Raw genomic sequence first — 21800 nt, forward strand, 5'->3', positions numbered from 1 at the left:
TCGCGATACTTCGCCGCCTCCCTCCCCAAGCCCTCCGGCTGCCGCAAGTCTCGCGAGATCTTCGGTGACGTCATCCCCCAGCTACCGCTGCGCTTCCCTAGCAACCGGGCAGCCAGGCTCGGGCCTGGGCGCGGCGGCCGGCCGGGGCCGCGGGGGCTGCGTTCGGCCACAGTCGCACGGCTGGGGCTTGGAGCAGGATGGGGATAGAGCTGTGCGAGCCCAGCTACCTCTACAACCTCCTCAACCAGTACCGGCGCGTCTCCCGGCTGGCGGAGCCCAACTACCTCTGCCTGCTGGGTGAGCCCCTGGGTTGCGGCCTGCGCCGGCCTGCCGCCGGGCCCGGGAGCTGCGCTGGGCAGCGGCCTGGCGCTAGGCACCGCCGGGCAGCGGCAGGCTTTGTGGGGTGCAGCACACGGGGAAGGGCACACATTGCTTCCTGGAATTGCTAGAGACTTTCAGCTGAAGTTTTTCACTCACCCCTAAAGCTATCCTAGAATCCCCGGCTGGTTCGGGTGGGGACTTTTCAAGGTCGTCTATTCCAAGCCCCCTGCGGTCAGCAGGGACATCTGCAGCTAGAGCAGGTTGCTCAGCGCCCCAAACAACCTGCCCTGCAGTGGTTGCAGGGATGGGGCAGCTCTCACCTCTCTGGGCAGCCTGAGCCAGGGTCTCACCACCCACAGGGTCAAGAATTTCTTCCTTCTCTCCACTCTGAATCTTTCTCTTTCAGTTTACACCACCACCCCTCAGCCTGTCACAAGAGGCTCTGCTTAAGAGTCTGTCCCCAGCTTTCTCATCATCCCTTTAAGGTACTGAAAGGCCACCAGAAGGTCTTTCCTTATTATCCTGAATTATCCAGGATTTAGGAGTTGCAGCAGAGCCACTGCTCTCAAATGTTTCCTTCCAACCCAAACAGTTCTGTGGTTCTACCCACTTTCAGATGCCATGACCTGGTGCTGCTCCAGCCCTTCCTGCTCTGCTCCATCCTAGTGCTCCACCCTCTCCTCTGCTGCTCCCAGGGGTGTTAGAGGTGGACAGGATTCCTTGACTGGTGCACAAGGATAAGCATTTGCATCTTGGGTAGTGCCAATGCCCCTCAAAGGATGCAATATTACATTGCAGTGCTGTGGAGTGGAATGGAATGGAATGGAATGGAATGGAATAGAATAGAATAGAATAGAATAGAATAGAATAGAATAGAATAGAATAGAATAGAATAGAATAGAATAGAATAGACCAGGTTGGAAGAGACCTTTGAGATCATCAAGTCCAACCTCTCACCCAGCACCATCTGATCAACCAAACCATGGCACCAAGTGCCTCATCCAGGCTCTTCCTAAACACCTCCAGGGATGGGGACTCCACCACCTCCCTGGACAGCACATCCCAAGGGCCAATCTCTCTTGCTGGGAAGAACTTTCTTCTCCCCTCCAGCCTAAATCTCCCCTGGCACAGCTTGAGACTGTGTCCTCTTGTTCTGGTGCTGGGTGCCTGGCAGAAGAAACCAGCCCCCACCTGGCTACAACCTCCCTGCAGGGAGTTGGAGAGAGCAAGAAGGTCTCCCCTGAGCCTCCTCTTCTGCAGGCTAAGCAACCCCAGCTCCCTCAGCCTCTCCTCCCAGGGCTGTGCTCCAGACCCCTCCCCAGCTTTGTTGCCCTTCTCTGGACACCTTCCAGCATCTGGCTGGAGGCTGAGCCCAGAGAGTGGTGGTGAATGGTGCCACAGCCAGCTGGCATCCAGGCACCAGTGGTGTGCCCTAGGGAGCAGTGCTGGGCCCTGTGCTCTTTAACATCTTCATTGATGATCTGGAGGAGGGCATTGAGTCAGTCAGCAGTGAATGTGCAGATGACACCAAGCTGGGGGCAGGAGTTGATCTGCTGGAGGGTAGAGAGGCTCTGCAGAGGGACCTGGACAGGCTGGGCAGATGGGCAGAGGCCAAGGGCAGGAGATTGAACACATCCAAGTGCCAGGAGCTGCACATTGGCCACAGCAATCCCAGGCAGAGCTACAGGCTGGGGTCAGAGTGGCTGAGAGCAGCCAGGCAGAGAGGGACCTGGGGGTGCTGATTGACAGCTGCCTAAACATGAGCCTGCAGTGTGCCCAGGTGGCCAAGAGGGCCAATGGCATCCTGGCCTGCATCAGGAAGAGTGTGGCCAGCAGGAGCAGGGAGGTCATTCTGCCCCTGTACATTGCACTGGTTAGGCCACCCCTTGAGTCCTGTGTCCAGCTCTGGGCTCCTCAGGTTAGGAAGGAGGTTGACTTGGTGGAAGGTGTCCAGAGAAGGGCAACAAAGTTGGTGAGGGGTTTGGAACACAGCCCTGTGAGGAGAGGCTGAGGGAGCTGGGGTTGCTTAGCCTGGAGAAGAGGAGGCTCAGGGGAGACCTTGCTCTCTCCAACTCCCTGAAGGGAGGTTGTAGACAGGCAGAGGTTGCTCTCTTCTCCCAGGCAAGCAGCACCAGAACAAGAGGACACAGTCTCAAGCTGTGCCAGGGGAGGTTTAGGCTGGAGGTTAGGAGAAAGTTCTACACATAGAGAGTGATTGCCCATTGGAATGGGCTGCCTGGGGAGGTGGTGGAGTCCCCATCCCTGGAGGTGTTCAGGAGGAGAATTGATGGGGTGCTTGGTGCCATGGGTTAGTTGTTTAGGTGGTGTTGGACTGGTTGATGGGTTGGACTTGATGATCTCAAAGGTCTCTTCCAACCTGGTCTGGTCTATTCTACTCTATTCTATTCTGTTCTATTCAGTTCTGTTCTGTTCTGTTCTGTTCTGTTCTGTTCTATCTCAACCTCCTTCCTAACCTGAGGAGCCCAGAACTGGACACAGGACTCAAGGTGTGGCCTAACCAATGTATTGGCAAAGGAGTCAGCCCCCTTGGGAGTGGGGTTGGGATACCTCCAGTGCCCCCCTCTGCATCCCTGGGGCAGCACAGAGGCAGAGGTGCTGGACCTCAGGGTGTCAGAGCAGACTCAGTGACTGGGGGGCAGGCTGTGCCACAGGGCAGAGCAGAATGGAGCCTGGGACTGGTGCTGTGCCACGCTTGGCTCAAGACCAAAGGTGCTGGCAGCTTTTGTAGGCACACAGACTTCTGTCAGTGCTGCTGTCTCTTAGATAAACATCACAACATCCCAGTTTCTTGATAGAGAATGACAGAACCATGGATTTATTTGGGTTGGAAGACACCTTTCAGAGCATGGAGTTCAAGCCTGAGCCCAGCACTGCCCCAGGGCACCACCAAACCACAGCCCTCAGCACCACATCTCCAGGGCTTTGAAACCCTTATAGGGCTGGGGACTCCACCACTGCCCTGGGCAGCCTGGGCCAGGCCTGGACAACCCTTTTGGGGACACAATTGTTCCTCATGGCCAACCTAAACCTCCCTTGGGGCAACCTGAGGCCATTTCCTCTCCTCCTGTCACTTAGAATCAACAAGGTTGGAAAAGACCTCAGAGCTCATCAAGTCCAAGCTGTCACCCAACCCCTCCTGACAGCTAACCCATGGCTCCAAGTGCCTCATCCAATCCCCTCTTGAACACCTCCAGGGATGGGGACTCCACCACCTCCCTGAGCAGCACATCCCAGTGGCTAACAACTCTCTCTGGGAAGAACTTTCTCCTCCCCTCCAGCCTAAACCTCCCCTGGCACAGCTTGAGACTTGATACTATGGAGAGGAGCCCAACCCCCACCTAGCTCCAACCTCGTTTCAGGGAGCTGTGGAGAGCCAGAGGGTCTCCCCTCAACCTCCTTTTGTCCAGGTTAGAAGCTCAGTGCCTGGGTTGCCCCTGGCTGAATCACAAAGAGGAGGTCTTACCTTTAAAGACCTGCAGTCAGCCAACTGCTGTCCCCTGGGGGTCGTTTCAGATGCTCGCAGCCAGAGGGAGTACGAGGAGAGCCACGTGGTGACAGCTCGCAGGATCCTGCAGGTGAGGAGCTTGCCCTCGGTGTGAACCACCCCTGGCCTCAGCAGTTAATAGAAACCCCACTTAATAGTCACCCCCAAAGTGGTTTCACCTCCCCCAGGATTCAAGGCTCAGGCCCAGCCAGCATGGATTTAGGAAGGGCAGGTCCTGCCTCTCCAACCTGATCTCCTTCTGTGATGAGGTGACTGCCTGGTGGCTGTGGGGCAGGCTGTGGATGTGGTCTGCCTGGACTGCAGCAAGGCCTTTGACACCATCCCCCACAGCAAACTGCTGGCCAAGCTGTCAGCCCCTGGCTGGGACAGCAGCTCTCTGAGCTGGGTTAGGAACTGGCTGGAGGCTGAGCCCAGAGAGTGGTGGTGAATGGTGCCACAGCCAGCTGGCAGCCAGGCACCAGTGGTGTGCCCCAGGGAGCAGCGCTGGGCCCTGTGCTCCTTAACATCTTCATTGATGATCTGGAGGAGGGGATGGAGTCAGGCATCAGCAAATGTGCAGCTGACACCAAGCTGGGAGCAGATGTTGGTCAGTTAGAGGGCAGAAGGGCTCTGCAGAGGGACCTTGCCAGGCTGGGCAGATGGGCAGAGGCCAACAGGATGGCATTCAACAAGTCCAAGTGCCAGGGGCTGCACTTTGGCCACAGCAACCCCAGGCAGAGCTACAGGCTGGGGTCAGAGTGGCTGAGAGCAGCCAGGCAGAGAGGGACCTGGGGGTGCTGATTGACAGCTGCCTGAACATGAGCCAGCAGTGTGCCCAGGTGGTCAAGAGGGCCAAGGGCATCCTGGCCTGCATCAGGAAGAGTGTGGCCAGCAGGAGCAGGGAAGTCCTTGTGCCCTGTGCTCAGCACTGCTCAGGCCACACCTTGAGTCCTGTGTCCAGTTCTGGGCTCCTCAGGTTAGGAAAGAGGTTGAGCAGCTGGAAGGTGTCCAGAGAAGGGCAACAAAGGTGGGGAGGGGTCTGGAGCACAGCCCTGTGAGGAGAGGCTGAGGGAGCTGGGGTTGCTTAGCCTGGAGAGGAGGAAGCTCAGGGGTGACCTCATTGCCCTCTACAACTACCTTAAAGGTGCTTGTAGCTGGGAAGGGGTTGGTCTCTTCTCCCAGGCAACCAGCACCAGAACAAGAGGACACAGTCTCAAGCTGTGCCAGGGGAGGTTTAGACTCGAAGTGAGGAGAAAGTTCTTCCCAGAGAATTCATCATTGGGATGTGCTGCCCAGGGAGGTGGTGGAGTCCCCATCCCTGGAGGCGTTCAAGGGGGGATTGGATGTGGCACTTGGTGCCATGGTCTAGTCATGAGGTCTGTGGTGATAGGTTGGACTCGATGATCCTCGAGGTCTCTTCCAACCTTAGTGACACTGTGACACTGTGGCTGTGCCCCCAGCTGCCCCCTTCCTGTTTCAGCCATGTCCCATTCCTGCCGCTTGGGAGCGCTGTGCTTTGTCACTCCCCGAGGGTGACTGCAGGGGCCCAGAGCTTGGCAGACGTTGCTGCACCGCAGGGAAACCTTGCACAAGAGCACAGGCTCTGTGGCCTTGCCTCTCAGGGGACACTCCTGGCACTGCCACCTCTGTGGCCGTTGGAGCAGCCCGGGGTGGTTTGCGTCAGCGCTGCTCGGGGAGGCACAGAGCTGTTTGGGTTGGAAAAGGCCTCCCAGCTCAGCCAGTCCAACCAGCAGCCCAGCACCACCATGCCCACTGAACCCTGGCCCCAGGTGCCATGGCCACAGGTTTCTTGAACTCACCTCCAGGCATGGGGACTCCACCACTTCCCAGGGCAGCCTCTGCCAATCCCTGACCACTCCTGCAGCACAGAGGTTTTTCCTCACCTGCAACCTGACCCTCCCCTGGCACAGTGTCAGGACATCTCCTCTCCTTTTGTCAGCTGAGAGAGGAGAGGAGAGGTTCAGAGAGGAGAGGTTCAGAGAGGAGAGGTTCAGAGAGGAGAGGTTCAGAGAGGAGAGGAGAGGTTCAGAGGGGAGAGGAGAGGTTCAGAGAGGTTCAGAGAGGAGAGGTTCAGAGAGGAGAGGAGAGGAGAGGAGAGGAGAGGAGAGGAGAGGAGAGGAGAGGAGAGGAGAGGAGAGGAGAGGAGAGGAGAGGAGAGGAGAGGAGAGGAGAGGAGAGGAGAGGAGAGGAGAGGAGAGGAGAGGAGAGGAGAGGAGAGGAGAGGAGAGGAGAGGAGAGGAGAGGAGAGGAGAGGAGAGGAGAGGAGAGGAGAGGTTCGGAGAGGAGAGGTTCGGAGAGGAGAGGAGAGGAGAGGAGAGGAGAGGAGAGGAGAGGAGAGGAGAGGAGAGGAGAGGAGAGGAGAGGAGAGGAGAGGAGAGGAGAGGAGAGGAGAGGAGAGGAGAGGAGAGGAGAGGAGAGGAGAGACTGACCACCAGCACACTGCAACTTGAGGCCACTTCCTCTTGCCCTATCTCTTGTTCTTTGGGAGAAGAGACCAACTCCAACCTCAGGGCAACCTCCTCTCAGGGAGCTGCAGAGAGCAATGAGGTCTCCCCTCAGCCTCTTTTTGTTCAGACTAAACACCCCCAGCTCCCTCAGCTGCTCCTCCCCAGCCCTGCTCTCCAGACCCTTCCCCAGCTCTGTTGCCCTTCTCAGGACCTGCTCCAGCCCTCAAAGTCCTTCTTGGAGTGAGGGATCCAAAACTGACCCCAGGATTCAAGGGGTGGCCTCCCCAGTGCTTGTACAGGGGCACAACCCCTGCCCTGCTCCTGCTGCCCACACCACTGCTGCTCCAGGCCAGGCTGCTGGTGACTTTCTTGGCTACCTGGGCACCCCCTGGCTCATCTTGAGCCACTCTTGACCAACACCCCCAGGTCCTTTCCCCCCAGGCTGTTTCCAACCACTCTGTCCCCAGCCTGGAGCCTTCCTGGGGTTGTTGTGCCCCAAGGTCAGGACCCAGCCCTTGGCCTTGCTGAACCTCATCCCATTGGCCTCAGCCTGTCCAGATCCCCCTGTGGAGCCTTCCTACCCTCCAGCAGCTCCACAACCCCACCCAGTTTGGTGTCATCTGCAAACTGAAGTTACCCCAACCCCCTCAGCCAGATCATTGATAAAGACATTCAAGAGAACTGGTCCCAGTGCTGAGCCCTGGGGAGCAGCACTGATGAGCATTCAGCAGCTGGAGTTGACAGAGGTAACAGAATCATAGAGTCATAGACTCAACCAGGTTGGAAAAGACCTCAGAGATCAGCAAGTCCAAGCTGTCCCCCAACACCTCCTGACAGCTAACCCATGGCTCCCAGTGCCACATCCAAGCCCCTCCTGAACACCTCCAGGGATGGGGACTCCCTGGGCAGCACATCCCAAGGGCCAACCTCTCTTGCTGGGAAGAACTTTCTCCTCACCTCCAGCCTGAACCTCCCCTGGCACAGCTTGAGACTGTGTCCTCTTGTTCTGGTGCTGGGTGCCTGGGAGAAGAGACCAACCCCCACCTGGCTCCAAGCTCCCTGCAGGGAGTTGGAGAGAGCAATGAGGTCTCCCCTGAGCCTCCTCTTCTCCAGGCTGAGCAACCCCAGCTCCCTCAGCCTCTCCTCCCAGGGCTGTGCTCAAGGCCTTCAGCACCAAGCCCAGGCACAGCCCCAGAGCCATGCTGCAGAGCTACTGCAGCCAGATGCCAGCAGTGCTGATGCCCCAGGAGAGTGGAGCTGTGCTCCTGACAGAATTCCTCTGTGGTTTTGGCAGGGTCCCACAGGAGAGTATCTGGTGCCAGCTTCAGAGGAGCTGAGGTGTGTCAGGTACTGTGTGGTGTATGACTGTGAGACCTGCTGTGCCTATGAGGAAGAGGAGAAAGGAAAAGGTATGTGTGAGCCCTGCCTGTGAAGGCCTCACTGCTGCACAGATGTGGCTGCCATTTGATTTGAACAAAACCTCAAATCCCTGGGGATCTCCTCCCCCTCTGCCCTAGGGAGGCCACAGTTGGACATCTGGGTCCTGGCTCTGGGGAGGAACAACCTCCTGCAGCAGCACAGCTGAGGGGGGACCTGCTGGGAAGCAGCTCCAAGGAGAAGGAGCTGGGAGTGCTGGGGGACAACAAGGTCCCCAGGAGGCAGCAATGTGCCCTGGGGGCCAAGAAGGCCAAGGGGGTCCTGGGGGGCACAAGGAAGAGTGTGGCCAGCAGGGCAAGGGAGGTTCTCTTCCCACTCTACTCTGCCTCAGTGAGGCCACATCTGGAGTGCTGGGTCCAGGTCTGGGCTCCCCAGTTGAGGAGAGACAGAGAACTGCTGGAGAGAGTCCAGGGGAGGCTGCAGAGCTGCTGAGGGGCCTGGAGCAGCTCTGGCAGGAGCAAAGGCTGAGAGCCCTGGGGCTGAGAGCCTGCAGAAGAGCAGCCCCAGAGGGCAGCTGAGCAATGCTCAGCAAGAGCTCAAGGAGCTGTGGGGGGCAAGAGGCTGGGGCCAGACTCTACTGAGTGGTGCCCAGGGCCAGGCCAAGGGGCAGCAAGGGGCAGAGAGTGGAGCCCAGGAGGTTGGATGTGAAGAGGAGGAGAAAGTTGTTTGGTGTGAGGGTGCTGGAGGCCTGGAGCAGGCTGCCCAGAGAGGCTGTGGAGTGCCCTTGTGTGGAGAGCTTCCAACCCCCCCTGGGCAGTGTGGTGCTGGGCACTGTGCTGTGGGTGCCCTGCTGGAGCAGGGCTTGGCCTGGGTGAGCTCCAGAGCTCCCTTCCATCCCCTCCCTGCTGGCTCCTGGGGTCAGTGATGTGCCTCTGCTTTTTCCACCTGTTGAATATGTTCCTGGGCTTCCAGACCCCCTCCTGGCAGGCCTGGCTCCCATCTCTGTGCTGATCCCTCTGAAGCTCCTTCTCCCACCCTGAGGAGTGAGCTCTTCCTTTACCCACCTGTCACTGAGCTGGGGCTGGCCCAGCCTTGGCCTTTCAGGGGGCAGTGCTTCAGAGGCTGCAAAACCCAGCTTGGCTTTCCCCTGTGTGCCCAGAGTGAGTCCTTCCTCCTCTGAGGGCTACAAAAGGCCTCTCACCACGCTCACCTCTCAGCCAGCCCTGGCTGTGGCAGGGGCTGGTGATGGGATGCAGCTCACTGAGAGAGGTGAAGTGCTGCAAACTTCTCCACCTTACTGTTGAGCCTTCCTTGGCCCATGGAAGTGTTTGGCTTTCACACACAGCCTTTGGCAGGGAGATCTGCTGGGGGGTAGGGGGAGGCCCACAGCCACTCCTGAGGGCTGGTTGGGCTTTGCAGAGGTTGCTGTGGGGTTTGGCAGAGGTTGGTTTGCTCAGAAGAGAGTCTGGGAGGGAATAAAGCAAAGGGTTCCTAAAGACTCAGGGATGAGGCAGCAGGCAAGGGAGGGTATGGGGGTCACAAGTGGTGTTCCATTGTGCCTGGCCTTCAACACTTGCAGGGAGGAGGACATCCACAGGCTCCCTGGGCAACCTTTGGTTGCCCAGGGAGCCTGTGGATGGCCTCCTCCCTGCAGATGTTCAGCCCCAGAAGGCCTCCCCTTGAACACAGCCTCCCTGGGCAGCCTGTGCCAGGCACTCCCCAGCCTCACTGCAATGAATTCCTTCCTCATCTCCACTCTCAATCTCCCCTCTCCCAGCTCAAAGCCATTGTTCCTCAGCCTGGCACTCCCAGCCCTCCTCCAAAGCCCCTCCCCAGCTCTCCTGGAGCCCCTTCAGGCACTAGAAGGTTGCTCTGAGGTCTGCCTGGAGCCTTCTGCTCCAACTCTCCCATCCTGGCCCCACAGGGGGAGATCCTGCAGCCCTCTGATCATCTTGGTGGCCTCCTCCCAGTCTGCCCCAGCAGCTCCAGGCCTTTGCAGTGGGGGTCAGGTGGGCCAGAGCAGGTGGAGACTCTCTGAACCTGCCCTGGCTCTTTGGATCTCCTCAGCTGCTGAGGAAGGAGCTGCCCTCCAGCATGCCCAGGCCTTGGAGCGCTTCACTCGACACCCAGTGCTGCTCCTGAGGGGAGGATACCAACAGTTCTCAGCCTCCTATCCCTTCCTGAGGACTCAGAAGGTCTTGTGGATGCCTCAGGTGAGAGCAGACCCATTTGCAAGGAGAGGACATGAGCATTCAACCTGAACTGGCCCCTGGGTTGGAGTGAATTATCACAGTGTCACAGAGTCACCAAGGTTGGAAGAGACCTCAGAGATCATCAAGTCCAAGCTGTCACCACAGACCTCATGGCTAAACCATGGCACCAAGTGCCACATCCAATCCCCTCCTGAACACCTCCAGGGATGGGGACTCCACCACCTCCCTGGGCAGCACATCCCAATGGCTAACAACTCTCTCAGTGAGGAACTTTCTCCTCACCTGCAGCCTGAACCTCCCCTGGCACAGCTTGAGACTGTGTCCTCTTGTTCTGGTGCTGGCTGCCTGCCTGGGAGAAGAGCCCAACCCCCACCTGGCTACAACCTCCCTTCAGGGAGTTGCAGAGAGCAAGAAGGTCTCCCCTGAGCCTCCTCTTCTCCAGGCTAAGCAACCCCAGCTCCCTCAGCCTCTCCTCACAGGGCTGTGCTCCAGACCCCTCCCCAGCTTTCTTGCCCTTCTCTGGACACCTTCCAGCAGCTCAACCTCTTTCCTAACCTGAGGAGCCCAGAACTGGACACAGGACTCAAGGTGTGGCCTCAGCAGTGCTGAGCACAGGGCACAAGGACTTCCCTGCTCCTGCTGGCCACACTCTTCCTGCTGCAGCCATCAAGCCAGTTCTGTATCCATCTAGTGGTCACCCATCACACCCCTGTGTCACCAGCCTGGAGCCCAGGATGTGGTGCAGGAAGTCTTCCTGACATCCAACCTGAATCTCCCCACTTCTACTTTAGTTCCATTCCCCCCTAGTCCTGTCCTTACCTGACCCCCAGGCTTGCCCTGGGCCTCCCCACGACTGCTTTGGGAGCCACACTTTACCCTTCTCCCCTTTTCTGCTGCATGAAGGCAGCAAGCTGATAAAAGCAGCCTGGGGAGGCTGCTCTGATAACCCCAAACTGCCCCCCTGGAGAGTACAGATAGCTAAAGAGCAGCAAGTGGCCCAAAGAAGCAGGCTCCTCTCTGCCAGGTGGTGGTCTGGCATGGCAGACAGCATCCATGTCCATGGAGTTTTCCAGTGGGAAGGATCCCAATGGATGTGGTGCATTGTTTCAGCAGGCCCAGGGAGACCACAGCCCTCTGCTGGTATCCTGCTCCACTGGTTTCACCTACAGACATTGACCTGCTCAGCTTCTGAGAAGCAACAACCTTCATCTCACATCTAGGGTAGCTTGGGAGAGTGCTGGACAGCAGAGCAGCTCTGGGAGGATCACCTGAACAGGCTGCAGGGCTGGGCACAGGGAGCCTCATGTTGCTCAGCAAGGGCAAGGGCAGGGTCCTGGCCCTGGGGAGGAACAACCTCCTGCAGCAGCACAGCTGAGTGGGGACCTGCTGGGAAGCAGCTCCAAGGAGAAGGAGCTGGGAGTGCTGGGGGACAACAAGGTCCCCAGGAGGCAGCAAGGTGCCCTGGGGGCCAAGAAGGCCAAGGGGGTCCTGGGGGGCAGAGTGTGGCCAGCAGGGCAAGGGAGGTTCTCCTCCCCCTCTACTCAACCCTAGGGAGGCCACATCTGGAGTGCTGGGTCCAGCTCTGGGCTCCCCAGTTGAGGAGAGACAGAGAACTGCTGGAGAGAGCCCAGAGGAGGCTGCAGAGCTGCTGAGGGGCCTGGAGCAGCTCTGGCAGGAGCAAAGGCTGAGAGCCCTGGGGCTGAGAGCCTGCAGAAGAGCAGCCCCAGAGGGCAGCTGAGCAATGCTCAGCAAGAGCTAAAGGAGCTGTGGGGGGCAAGAGGCTGGGGCCAGGCTCTGCTGGGTGGTGGCCAGGGCCAGGCCAAGGGGCAGCCTTGGGCAGAGAGTGGAGGCCAGGAGGTTGGATGTGAAGAGGAGGAGAAAGTTGTTTGGTGTGAGGGTGCTGGAGGCCTGGAGCAGGCTGCCCAGAGAGGTTGTGGAGTGTCCTTGTGTGGAGAGCTTCCAACCCCCCCTGGGCAGTGTGGTGCTGGGCAAGCTGCTGTGGGTGCCCTGCTGGAGCAGTGTTGGCCTGGATGAGCTCCAGAGGTCTCTTCCTGTTCTGCCTCCTGCTCAGCCTGAAGCTGTTTCAAGTCATGCCACAGTGACAGCAGTGCTTTCAATTCTTCTCCCTAAATCTAGCAGAGACCTCAACACTCAAAGCCATGGGATGGGTTGGGTTGGAAGGGACCTCAAAGCTTAGCCAGTTCCAACCCCCCACCTCCCACCAGCACAGCTTGCTCAGGGCCTCATCCAGCCTGGCCTTCAGCACCTCCAGGGAGGAGGACATCCACAACCTCCCCTGGGCAACCCTGGGGTTGCCCAGGGGAGGTTGTGGATGTCCTCCTCCCTGGGGATGTTCAGCCCCAGAAGGCCTCACCCTGAATACCTCCAGGCAGGGCACAGCCACAGCCTCCCTGGGCAATCTGTGCCAGGCTCTCCCCTCCCTCACTCACTGAATGAATCATTACCCCAGAATGTGTCCAGGGCTGTTGGCTAAGTGCATGTTCAGCTCTGGCTGGCTTCTGTTTTAACTCCTCACCAAGCTTTCAGGAGTGAATTCCCACTGGAGTGAGCCCCTGCTGTTTCTCCAACAGGAGCTAGCCAGCTTCCAGCCCTACCCTGCAGAGATACTGCCTGGGAAGCTCTATCTGGGCAACTTCAAGCAGGCCTGTGACCAGCAAATCCTAAAGGATCTGAAGATCCAAGCCCAAGTCAGCATCTCTGAACAGCCTGCAGCACTGTGAGTTAAATATCTGAGGTGTGCCCGCCCCACCAGGAGTGCCTCTGCCTGTGGCAGAAGAAGGTGGCAGAGGATCACCAAGGTTGGAGGAGACCTCAGGGATCATCAAGTCCAAGCTGCCACCACAGACCTCATGACTAAACCATGGCACCAAGTGCCACATCCAATCCCCTCTTGGACACCTCCAGGGATGGGGACTCCACCACCTCCCTGGGCAGCACATTCCAATGGCCAACAACTCTCTCTGGGAAGAACTTTCTCCTCCCCTCCAGCCTGAACCTCCCCTGGCACAGCTTGAGACTGTGTCCTCTTGTTCTGGTGCTGGGTGCCTGTCAGAAGAGCCCAACCCCCACCTGGCTCCAACCTCCCTGCAGGGAGTTGGAGAGAGCAAGAAGGTCTCCCCTGAGCCTCCTCTTCTCCAGGCTAAGCAACCCCAGCTCCCTCAGCCTCTCCTCACAGGGCTGTGCTCCAGACCCCTCCCCAGCTTTGTTGCCCTTCTCTGGACACCTTCCAGCAGCTCAACCTCCTTCCTAAACTGAGGAGCCCAGAACTGGACACAGGACTCAAGGTGTGGCCTAAGCAGTGCTGAGCACAGGGCACAAGGACTTCCCTGCTCCTGCTGGCCACACTCTTCCTGCTGCAGGCCAGGATGCCCTTGGCCTTCTTGGCCACCTGGGCACACTGCTGGCTCCTGTTCAGGCAGCTGTCAATCAGCACCCCCAGGTCCCTCTCTGCCTGGCTGCTCTCAGCCACTCTGACCCCAGCCTGTAGCTCTGCCTGGGGTTGCTGTGGCCAAAGTGCAGCCCCTGGCACTTGGACTTGTTGAATGCCATCCTGTTGGCCTCTGCCCATCTGCCCAGCCTGGCAAGGTCCCTCTGCAGAGCCCTTCTGCTCTCTAACTGACCAACATCTGCCCCCAGCTTGCTGTCATCTGCACATTTGCTGCTGACTGACTCAATGCCCTCCTCCAAATCATCAATGAAGATGTTAAAGAGCACAGGGCCCAGCACTGATCCCTGGGGCACACCACTGGTGCTTGGCTGCCAGCTGGCTGTGGCACCATTCACCACCACTCTCTGGGCTCAGCCTCCAGCCACTTCCTCATCCAGCTCAGAGAGCTGCTGTCCCAGCCAGGGGCATGAGTCCCAGCAGAGCTCTCTCATGCCTTTGGCTCCAGAGGAGAACATCAAAGGTCTCTGCCCTGTGGGTCATCTTCTGGGGTCCCCTGCATGCCCTGCTGAGGTGTGAACATCTCAGAAGTTCCTCTCCAGTCTGTTTGCTCTGAGTTGAGCTCTCTGGGCTCATGGGGGGAGGAGGATGTGGTCATGGGAAGCTACCTGCAGGGAGCTGGGGGCCATGTCCAGCCAACTGCCAGCACACCCCCCCGGGGGCTCTCCTGCTGCCAGCTCATCTGTTTCCATGGAGCTCTCAGCCTAAGGCAGCTGCCAGTGAAGAGGCTGCTCCCAGGTGGGGATAGGAACTCAGCAACTAAACTGATTCTGTCTGACCAGCAGCTCCCTGTCCCACCAGCACCAATCCCTTGCCCTAGTGCTGATGGTGACCATGCTGAGAGCCTCCTGTGGGACAACAAACCCATTCAACAGCTCACCTCCCACCCCCCCACCTTCCCAAGCTGCTCCTCTGGCTCAGGTGGTGCTGCCATCCTGCTGGGGTCTTAAACACCTCCAGGGATGGGGACTCCACCACCTCCCTGGGCAGCACAGCCCAAGGGCCAACAACTCTCTCTGGGAAGAATTTTCTCCTCTCCAGCCTAAACCTCCCCTGGCACAGCTTGAGACTGTGTCCTCTTGTTCTGGTGCTGCTTGCCTGGGAGAAGAGCCCAACCCCCACCTGGCTACAACCTCCCTGCAGGGAGTTGGAGAGAGCAAGAAGGTCTCCCCTGAGCCTCCTCTTCTGCAGGCTAAGCAACCCCAGCTCCCTCAGCCTCTCCTCACAGGGCTGTGCCCCAGACCCCTCCCCAGCCTTGTTGCCCTTCTCTGGACAGGTCTCACCCAGCCCCACTCCTCCTGTCCAGGTCCCTGATGGATCCCATCCTGCTGGGGTCAGCTGCAGCTGCTGCTGTGGAGCCTTGTGCAGGCAGAGAGGAGCCCAGGCTGAGCCTCTGCTCCTGCAGCAGCCCCATGGCCTCTGGCAGTGGTGCTCTTGCCCCTGGCTGTGGGCAGTGGGTAGGGGTAGGTGGCTCAGCTGCTCCTGCAGCTGCAGGGCTCTCCTTGGAAGTCCTGGAGAGCCTCAGAGTGGTGAAGGGCAGGAGATAGCCTCCTCCCCCCCATCTGCCCATGCTGCATTCCTGGGAGCTGCATTCCTGAGGCTGCCTCCTGCCCAGGCATCTCTGCCTGGGAGAGCAGAGCCCCTCTGGAGGCTTGAGGGAGCCAACCCCTGCAGCTTGGCTCCCAGGAGGACACAAGTGCTGCTGCTGTGGGCACAGCAGTGGGGACTGCTGCAGACACCTTGCAGAGCAGCCCCCAGCTCCTCTCCTGGGGCAGGGCAGGTGCTGAAGGTCCAGAGCTGAGCTGCCTGGAGCCTGGGGTGCTGTGGGGCCAGGGGCACAGAGCCTCAGTGTGTTCCACCTGGGGCTGCTGAGCTGGAGCCCTCATCCTCATGGTGGTGATGTGGCTGTGGAGGTGTCAGGAGGGTTTCCCTGGGCATGGTGCTGTGAGTGGTGCTCAGAGGGAAGGATTGCAGCTCCTGCCCCCAACCAACCCAGCCCCAGGGGTTCTGTCTCCCCCTGAGCAAAGGGAAAGTGCTGGGCAAGGGAAGTGGGGGAAGGAGAGGCCCCTGCTGAGGACAGTCAGACTGCCATGGCCAGTGGTGCCCTGCAGCAGTGGAACTGCCCCCCCTGCTGCAGGCTGAGCAAGGGGAGCTGGCCCTGGGCAGATGCAGCCTGCAGTGCTGGAGATGTTTGTCCAGGCAGCCTCCTGCCTGCACCTGGGGGCAGCAGGAGGGCTCTGGGGCTGTGCCCTGGGAGCAGCAGCTGAGGCTGCCTGGGGAGGCAGTGAGCAGCAGCCCCCAGGGGTTCTGTACCCTGAGACATGAGGCAGCCCCAGGAACCAAAGGCATGTGTGAGAGGGGGAAGTGCTGGCAGCTCCTGGCTGGGGCCTGCAGATGAGCTGAGTGGCAGTGAGGAGGAGAAGAGCTTGAGGGAAGGTGTCCAGAGAAGGGCAGCAGGGCTGGGGAGGGATCTGGGGCACAGCCCTGGGAGGAGAGGCTGAGGGAGCTGGGGTTGCTTAGCCTGCAGAAGAGGAGGCTCAGGGGAGACCTTCTTGCTCTCTCCAACTCCCTGCAGGGAGGTTGGAGCCAGCTGGGGGTTGGGCTCTTCTGCCAGGCAGCCAGCACCAGAACAAGAGGACACAGTCTCAAGCTGTGCCAGGGGAGGTTTAGGCTGGAGGGGAGGAGAAAGTTCTTCCCAGCAAGAGAGATTGGCCCTTGGGATGTGCTGCCCAGGGAGGTGGTGGAGTCCCCATCCCTGGAGGTGTTCAGGAGGGGATTGGATGTGGCACTGGGAGCCATGGGTTAGCTGTCAGGAGGTGTTGGGTGACAGCTTGGACCTGCTGATCTCTGAGGTCTCCTCCAACCTTGGTGGTGCTGCCTGCTCTTTCCCAGGTGTGCAGGAGGTGACAGACACCTGCAGGTGGCTGTTCCAGACTCCCTGGAAGCAGATCTCCTCTCTTCCTTTGCCACCATCTGTCACTTCATAGGTGAGTGCTGCCTGATGGGGAATTCCTGGCACCTTGCTCACTCTGGTCTATCAGTTGGGAGTGACTGCAGCTGCCTGAGCAGGGAGCTCAAGACAGGAGGGTTGGAATCTCTGCAGATCAGGATCCTCCCAAGCAGGCCCACACACCCCAACAGACAGCAGGGCTGCCTCCCTCCCCAGCCTGGTGGGCAGAGAGCAGGCTTGGCAGAGCACCTGCCTGAGCCACCCTCTGCAAGGGAGTTGTGCTCAGCCTGAACACCTCCCTCTGGTGACACTGAGCTTCCCACCTGACCTGGCTTTGCTGCAGGCTCTCTGCCAGGGCTGCACAGGATTTCCTCCCACTCCTTACTGCTCAAATAGACTCACAGCCTGCTTTGGACTGGAAGGGACCTCCAAAGCTCATCCAGCCCAGCCCTCCTCCAGCGTCCTCCCCGAGATCAGCTTGCTCAGAGCCTTGTCCCAGCCTGACCTTCAGTATCTCCAGGGCTGGGGCCTCAGCCACTCCTCCCTCCTGGGCTTGGATCCTTCACTGCTGGGCTTGGATCCCTCACTCATGGGCCTGGATCCCTAACTATTGAGCTTGGATGCTTCATTCATGAGCTCAGGTTCTTCACTCCTGGGCTCGGATCCCTCACTTCTGGGCTTGGATCTCTCATTCCTGGGCTTGGATCCCTCACTCTTGGGCTTGGATGCCTCACTCCTGAGCTTGGATCCCTCATTCCTGGGCTTGGATCCCTCACTCCTGGGCCTGGATCCCTCATTCCTGGGCTTGGATCCCTCACTCTTGGGTTTGGATCCCTAACTACTTTGCTTGGATCCCTCACTCCTGGGCCTGGATCCCTCACTCCTGGGCTTGGATCCCTCATTCCTGGGCTTGGATCCCTCACTCCTGGGCCTGGATCCCTCACTCCTGGGCTTGGATCCCTCATTCCTGAGCTTGGATCTCTCATCATGAGCTCAGGTTCCTCACTGCTGGGCTTGGATCCCTCACTCCTGGGCTCGGATCCCTCACTCCTGGGCTTGGATCCCTCACTCCTGGGCCTGGATCCCTCACTCCTGGGCTCGGATCCCTCACTCCTGGGCCTGGATCCCTCACTCCTGGGCCTGGATCCCTCACTCCTGGGCTCGGATCCCTCACTGCTGGGCTTGGATCCCTCACTCCTAGGCTTGGATCCCTCACTCCTGAGCTCAGGTTCCTCACTGCCTTGTTGAGCCTCACCTTGAATATCTCAGCTAGCTCCCTGGGCAGCCTGCTGCAGTGTTCCAGCACCGCCAGGGTGAAGAAGTTAGGCTTGGGTTCAGCACTTTGAAGCTTTCAGGGGGGAGTTTGTCTAGGTGCTGTGATGCTGCCCACAGCAGCTTGAGCATGGGGGACCTCTTCTCTTCATCTGTCTGATGGAGAGGGGCCACTGATCTGTGACAAAGCTTCAGCTGCTCATTGTATCATAGTATCATAGGATCAGTCAGGGTTGGAAGGGACCACAAGGATCAGCTAGTCTCAACCCCCCTGCCATGGGCAGGGACACCCCACACTAGATCAGCCTGGCCAGAGCCTCATCCAGCCTGGCCTTAAACACCTTTGTCATTTGATTCAGGCCTTCAAAGCCAGGTTTAAACTCAGAGGATGTTGAAGGAAGGCAACTGCTCACAGGAAGAGCCCAGCTGCTGCTGTCAGGGTGGCTGAGTGTTCCTGCCACCCAGGCTGCTGGCCTGAGCCAGAGCTGGGCTGCACAGGGGGCCCCTGAGTGCTGATTTCAGAGTCACAGAACCATGCAGGTGGGAACAGACCCTCAGGATCACCAAGTCCAACCCAGAAGCCTGCTCTGCAAGGGTCACCCCTAAACCATAGCCCCAAGCACCACATCCAAACCACCTTTAAACACCTCCAGGCTTGGGGACTCCAGCACCTCCCTGGGCAGCACAGCCCAGTCCCTGACCACTCCTGCTGGGGAAATCCTTTGCCTACTGTCCAGCCCAAACCTCCCCAGGGGCAGCTTGAGGCCATTCCCTCTGTTCTGTCTCTGATTGCCTGTGAGGAGAGAGCAGCAGCAGCCTCTCCACAGTGTCCTCTCAGGTAGCTGTAGAGAGCAGTGAGGTCTCCCCTCAGCCTCCTCAGTCCCAGGCTAACCATCCCCAGCTCCCTCAGTCTCTCCTCATGAGGTTTGCTCTCCAGGCCCTTCTCAGCTTCCTTGCCCTGCTCTGTGGCTGGCATGTCTGGGCTGGGAGCTGGGGTTGTTCAGTCTGGAGAAGAGAAGGCTCCAGGGAGACCTCATTGTGGCCTTGCAGGATCTGCAGGGGGCTGCAGGAAAGCTGGGGAGGGACTTCTGAGGGTGTCAGGGAGGGATAGGACTGGGGGGAATGGAGCAGAACTAGAAGTGGGGAGATTGAGCTTGGCTGTGAGGAAGAAGTTGTTGGCCAGGAGGGTGGTGAGAGCCTGGCACAGGCTGCCCAGGGAGGTGGTGGAAGCCTCCTGCCTGGAGGTGTTTGCAGCCAGGCTGGAGGTGGCTGTGAGCAACCTGCTGTGGTGTGAGGTGTCCCTGCCCATGGCAGGGGGTTGGAGCAGGCTGAGCCTTGAGCTCCCTGCCAGCCCTGACAGTTCTGTGCTGAAGCAGCAGCCATGAGCCTGCAGAGCCCACTGCTGAGGCTGCCTCCCCAAAGCTGTGCTGTGGTGCAGCTGAGGGAACAAAAGCCTTTGTCTGAGGAGCTTCCCCCAGTCTCAGGATCTTCTGTGACCCAAAGTGCTGTGGCTGTGAGCAGCCTGATCTGGTGGGAGGTGTCCCTGGCCATGGCAGGGGGCTTGGAGCTGGCTGAGAGCCTTGAGGTCCCTTCCAAACCCTGACAATTCTGTGATGCTGTGCTGGTTCTCTGGTCTGTGGCTGTCACTCCTGGGCTGTCACTCCTGGCTGTCACTGCTGGCTGTCACTCCTGGCTGTCCTTTCTCTCCCCAGATGCTCAGCTGCCTCACAGAGCAGTGCTGCTCTTCTCCAGCCTGGGGCTCAGCCGCAGCAGCACTGCAGCCATGGCCTACCTGATGCACTCCTGCCACTTCTCCCTGAAGGTACCTCAGCAGCTCCCTGCACACAGCCACTGCAGCTGCCTTCTGGTCCTGAAGCCTCTGCACTCTGTCCTGCTCACCAGCTGCAGATCCCCAGCAGTGTGGGCAGCAGGGGCAGGGAGAGGATTCTACCCCTCTGCTGTGCTCTGCTGAGGCCTTCCTGCAGTGCTGGGGCAGCTCTGGAGTGCTCAGCACAGCACAGACAGGGAGAGGGCAGGAGGAGGCCCTGGAAACCCTCTGCTGTGAGGCCAGAGCTGGATTTGGGCAGCCTGGAGAGGAGAAGGCTCCAGGGAGAGCTTCTGGTGGCCTTGCAGGACTTCAAGAATGCTAGAGACAAACTTTTGAGCAGAGCCTTTTGGGCCAGGCCAAGGGGGGATGGTTTGAACTGCAAGAGGGAGCTTGAGAGTGGAGAGGAGGAGAAATGTTTGGTGCTGAGGGTGGGGAGAGCCTGGCCCAGGCTGCCCAGAGAGCTGCCCCATGGCTGGCAGCAGTGCAGGGCAAGTTGTGTGGGGCTGGGAGCAGCCTGCTGGGGTTGGGGATGGCCCTGGGGGCTGCAGAGGGTTGGCCTGGGTGAGCTTTCCCAGCTGTGAGCAGGGCAGCTGACACCCAGCTGGAAAGCTGAGGACCTTTGCTGGTTGCCTGAGCTGGTCCCTCACTGCCTCACTGTGCACCCATGGCACAAACAGCATTTGGGGGTAGAAAACCCAGGACTGCACACCCAGCTGAGTGGTGCTGGGGACTCTGAGCTGAGTGGTGCTGGGGGCTCTGAGCTGAGTGGTGCTGGGGGCTCTGAGCTGAGTGGTGCTGGGGACACCCAGCTGAGTGGTGCTGGGGGCTCTGAGCTGAGTGGTGTTGGGGGCTCTGAGCTGAGTGGTGCTGGGGGCTCTGAGCTGAGAGGTGCTGGGGATTCTGGGGATCCCAACCCTGCTTTGCTCTCCCTCTGTTCACAGCGAGCCTGGAACCACCTCCTGAAATGCAAACCCAGTGTGAGACCCTCCAGGGGCTTCGTGGAGCAGCTCTCAGCCTGGGAGAGCCAAATCTATGGGAGCAGGATCACAGATGTCTCTGAACCCAACTACTGACAGCCTGCAGAGCACCAGCCAGCAGGAAACCCACCCCAGAGAGCACCCAGAGAGAGCACCCACCCCAGAGAGGACCCAGCCAGCAGGAAACCCAGCCCAGAGAGCACCCAGCCCAGAGAGAACCCAGACAGAGCACCCAGCCCAGAGAGAACCCAGCCCAGAGAGAACCCAGCCCAGAGAGCACCCAGACAGAGCACCCAGCCCAGAGAGAACCCAGACAGAGCACCCAGCCCAGAGAGAACCCAGCCAGAGCACCCAGCCCAGGGAGCACCCAGCCAGGAGAGCATCCAGCCCAGAGAGCACCCAGCCCAGAGAGAACCCAGACAGAGCACCCAGCCCAGAGAGAACCCAGCCAGAGCACCCAGCCCAGAGAGCACCCAGCCCAGAGAGCACCCAGCCCAGAGAGAACCCAGCCCAGAGAGAACCCAGCCAGAGAGAACCCAGCCAGAGCACCCAGCCCAGAGAGCACCCAGCCCAGAGAGCACCCAGACAGAGCACCCAGCCCAGAGAGAACCCAGCCCAGAGAGCACCCAGCCCAGAGAGAACCCAGCCAGGAGAGCACCCAGCCCAGAGAGAACCCAGACAGAGCACCCAGCCCAGAGAGCACCCAGCCCAGAGAGAACCCAGCCCAGAGAGCACCCAGCCCAGAGAGAACCCAGACAGAGCACCCAGCCCAGAGAGCACCCAGCCCAGAGAGCACCCAGCCCAGAGAGAACCCAGACAGAGCACCCAGCCCAGAGAGAACCCAGCCAGAGCACCCAGCCCAGAGAGCACCCAGCCCAGAGAGCACCCAGCCCAGAGAGAACCCAGCCCAGAGAGAACCCAGCCAGAGAGAACCCAGCCAGAGCACCCAGCCCAGAGAGCACCCAGCCCAGAGAGCACCCAGACAGAGCACCCAGCCCAGAGAGAACCCAGCCCAGAGAGCACCCAGACAGAGAACCCAACCCAGGGAGAACCCAACCCAGAGAGCACCCAGCCCAGGGAGAACCCAGCCCAGAGAGCACCCAGACAGAGAACCCAACCCAGAGAGAACCCAACCCAGGGAGAACCCAGCCCAGAGAGCACCCAGACAGAGCACCCAGCCCAGAGAGCACCCAGACAGAGCACCCAGCCCAGAGAGCACCCAGCCCAGAGAGCACCCAGACAGAGCACCCACCCCAGAGAGCACCCAGCCCAGAGAGCACCCAGCCAGGAGAGCACCCAGCCAGGAGAGCACCCAGCCCAGAGAGCACCCAGCCAGGAGAGCACCCAGCCAGGAGAGCACCCAGCTCAGAGAGCACCCAGCCAGGAGAGCACCCAGCCAGGAGAGCACCCAGCCCAGAGAGCA

The 21800-nt window shown here is 59.6% G+C and overlaps 1 protein-coding gene across 3 annotated transcripts; it reads left to right on the forward strand.

Moving 5' to 3' along the window:
* Nucleotides 1-116: 116 nt before the first annotated feature.
* Nucleotides 117-20481, forward strand: STYXL1 (serine/threonine/tyrosine interacting like 1). Of its 3 annotated transcripts, XM_068165360.1 has the most exons (8): nucleotides 117-297; nucleotides 3856-3917; nucleotides 7589-7703; nucleotides 9739-9884; nucleotides 12476-12621; nucleotides 16243-16337; nucleotides 19285-19394; nucleotides 20342-20481. In XM_068165360.1, exons 1-8 carry the CDS (start codon nucleotides 198-200, stop codon nucleotides 20471-20473), a joined length of 906 nt encoding a protein of 301 aa, XP_068021461.1. In that variant the 5' UTR covers nucleotides 117-197; the 3' UTR covers nucleotides 20474-20481. The 3 variants fall into 3 exon arrangements, with proteins under 3 accessions (XP_068021461.1, XP_068021463.1, XP_068021462.1); XM_068165362.1 differs by lacking the exon at nucleotides 19285-19394; XM_068165361.1 differs by lacking the exon at nucleotides 16243-16337.
* The last annotated feature ends 1319 nt before the right edge of the window (nucleotides 20482-21800 follow it).

This window comes from Melanerpes formicivorus, unplaced genomic scaffold, assembly GCF_026170545.1.
Source record: "Melanerpes formicivorus ecotype bairdi unplaced genomic scaffold, bMelFor1.0.p_v2 SCAF_88, whole genome shotgun sequence".
Taxonomy (NCBI): domain Eukaryota; kingdom Metazoa; phylum Chordata; class Aves; order Piciformes; family Picidae; genus Melanerpes; species Melanerpes formicivorus.

Bases quoted from the DNA above. Each gene is read 5' to 3' on its own strand.
- STYXL1 (XM_068165360.1), top strand. From the start codon at position 198: ATGGGGATAGAGCTGTGCGAGCCCAGCTACCTCTACAACCTCCTCAAC. The intron at 3,918-7,588 runs GTGAGGAGCTTG...TGGTTTTGGCAG, and splicing joins CAGCTCGCAGGATCCTGCAG to GGTCCCACAGGAGAGTATCT. The intron at 19,395-20,341 runs GTACCTCAGCAG...CTCTGTTCACAG, and splicing joins CCTGCCACTTCTCCCTGAAG to CGAGCCTGGAACCACCTCCT.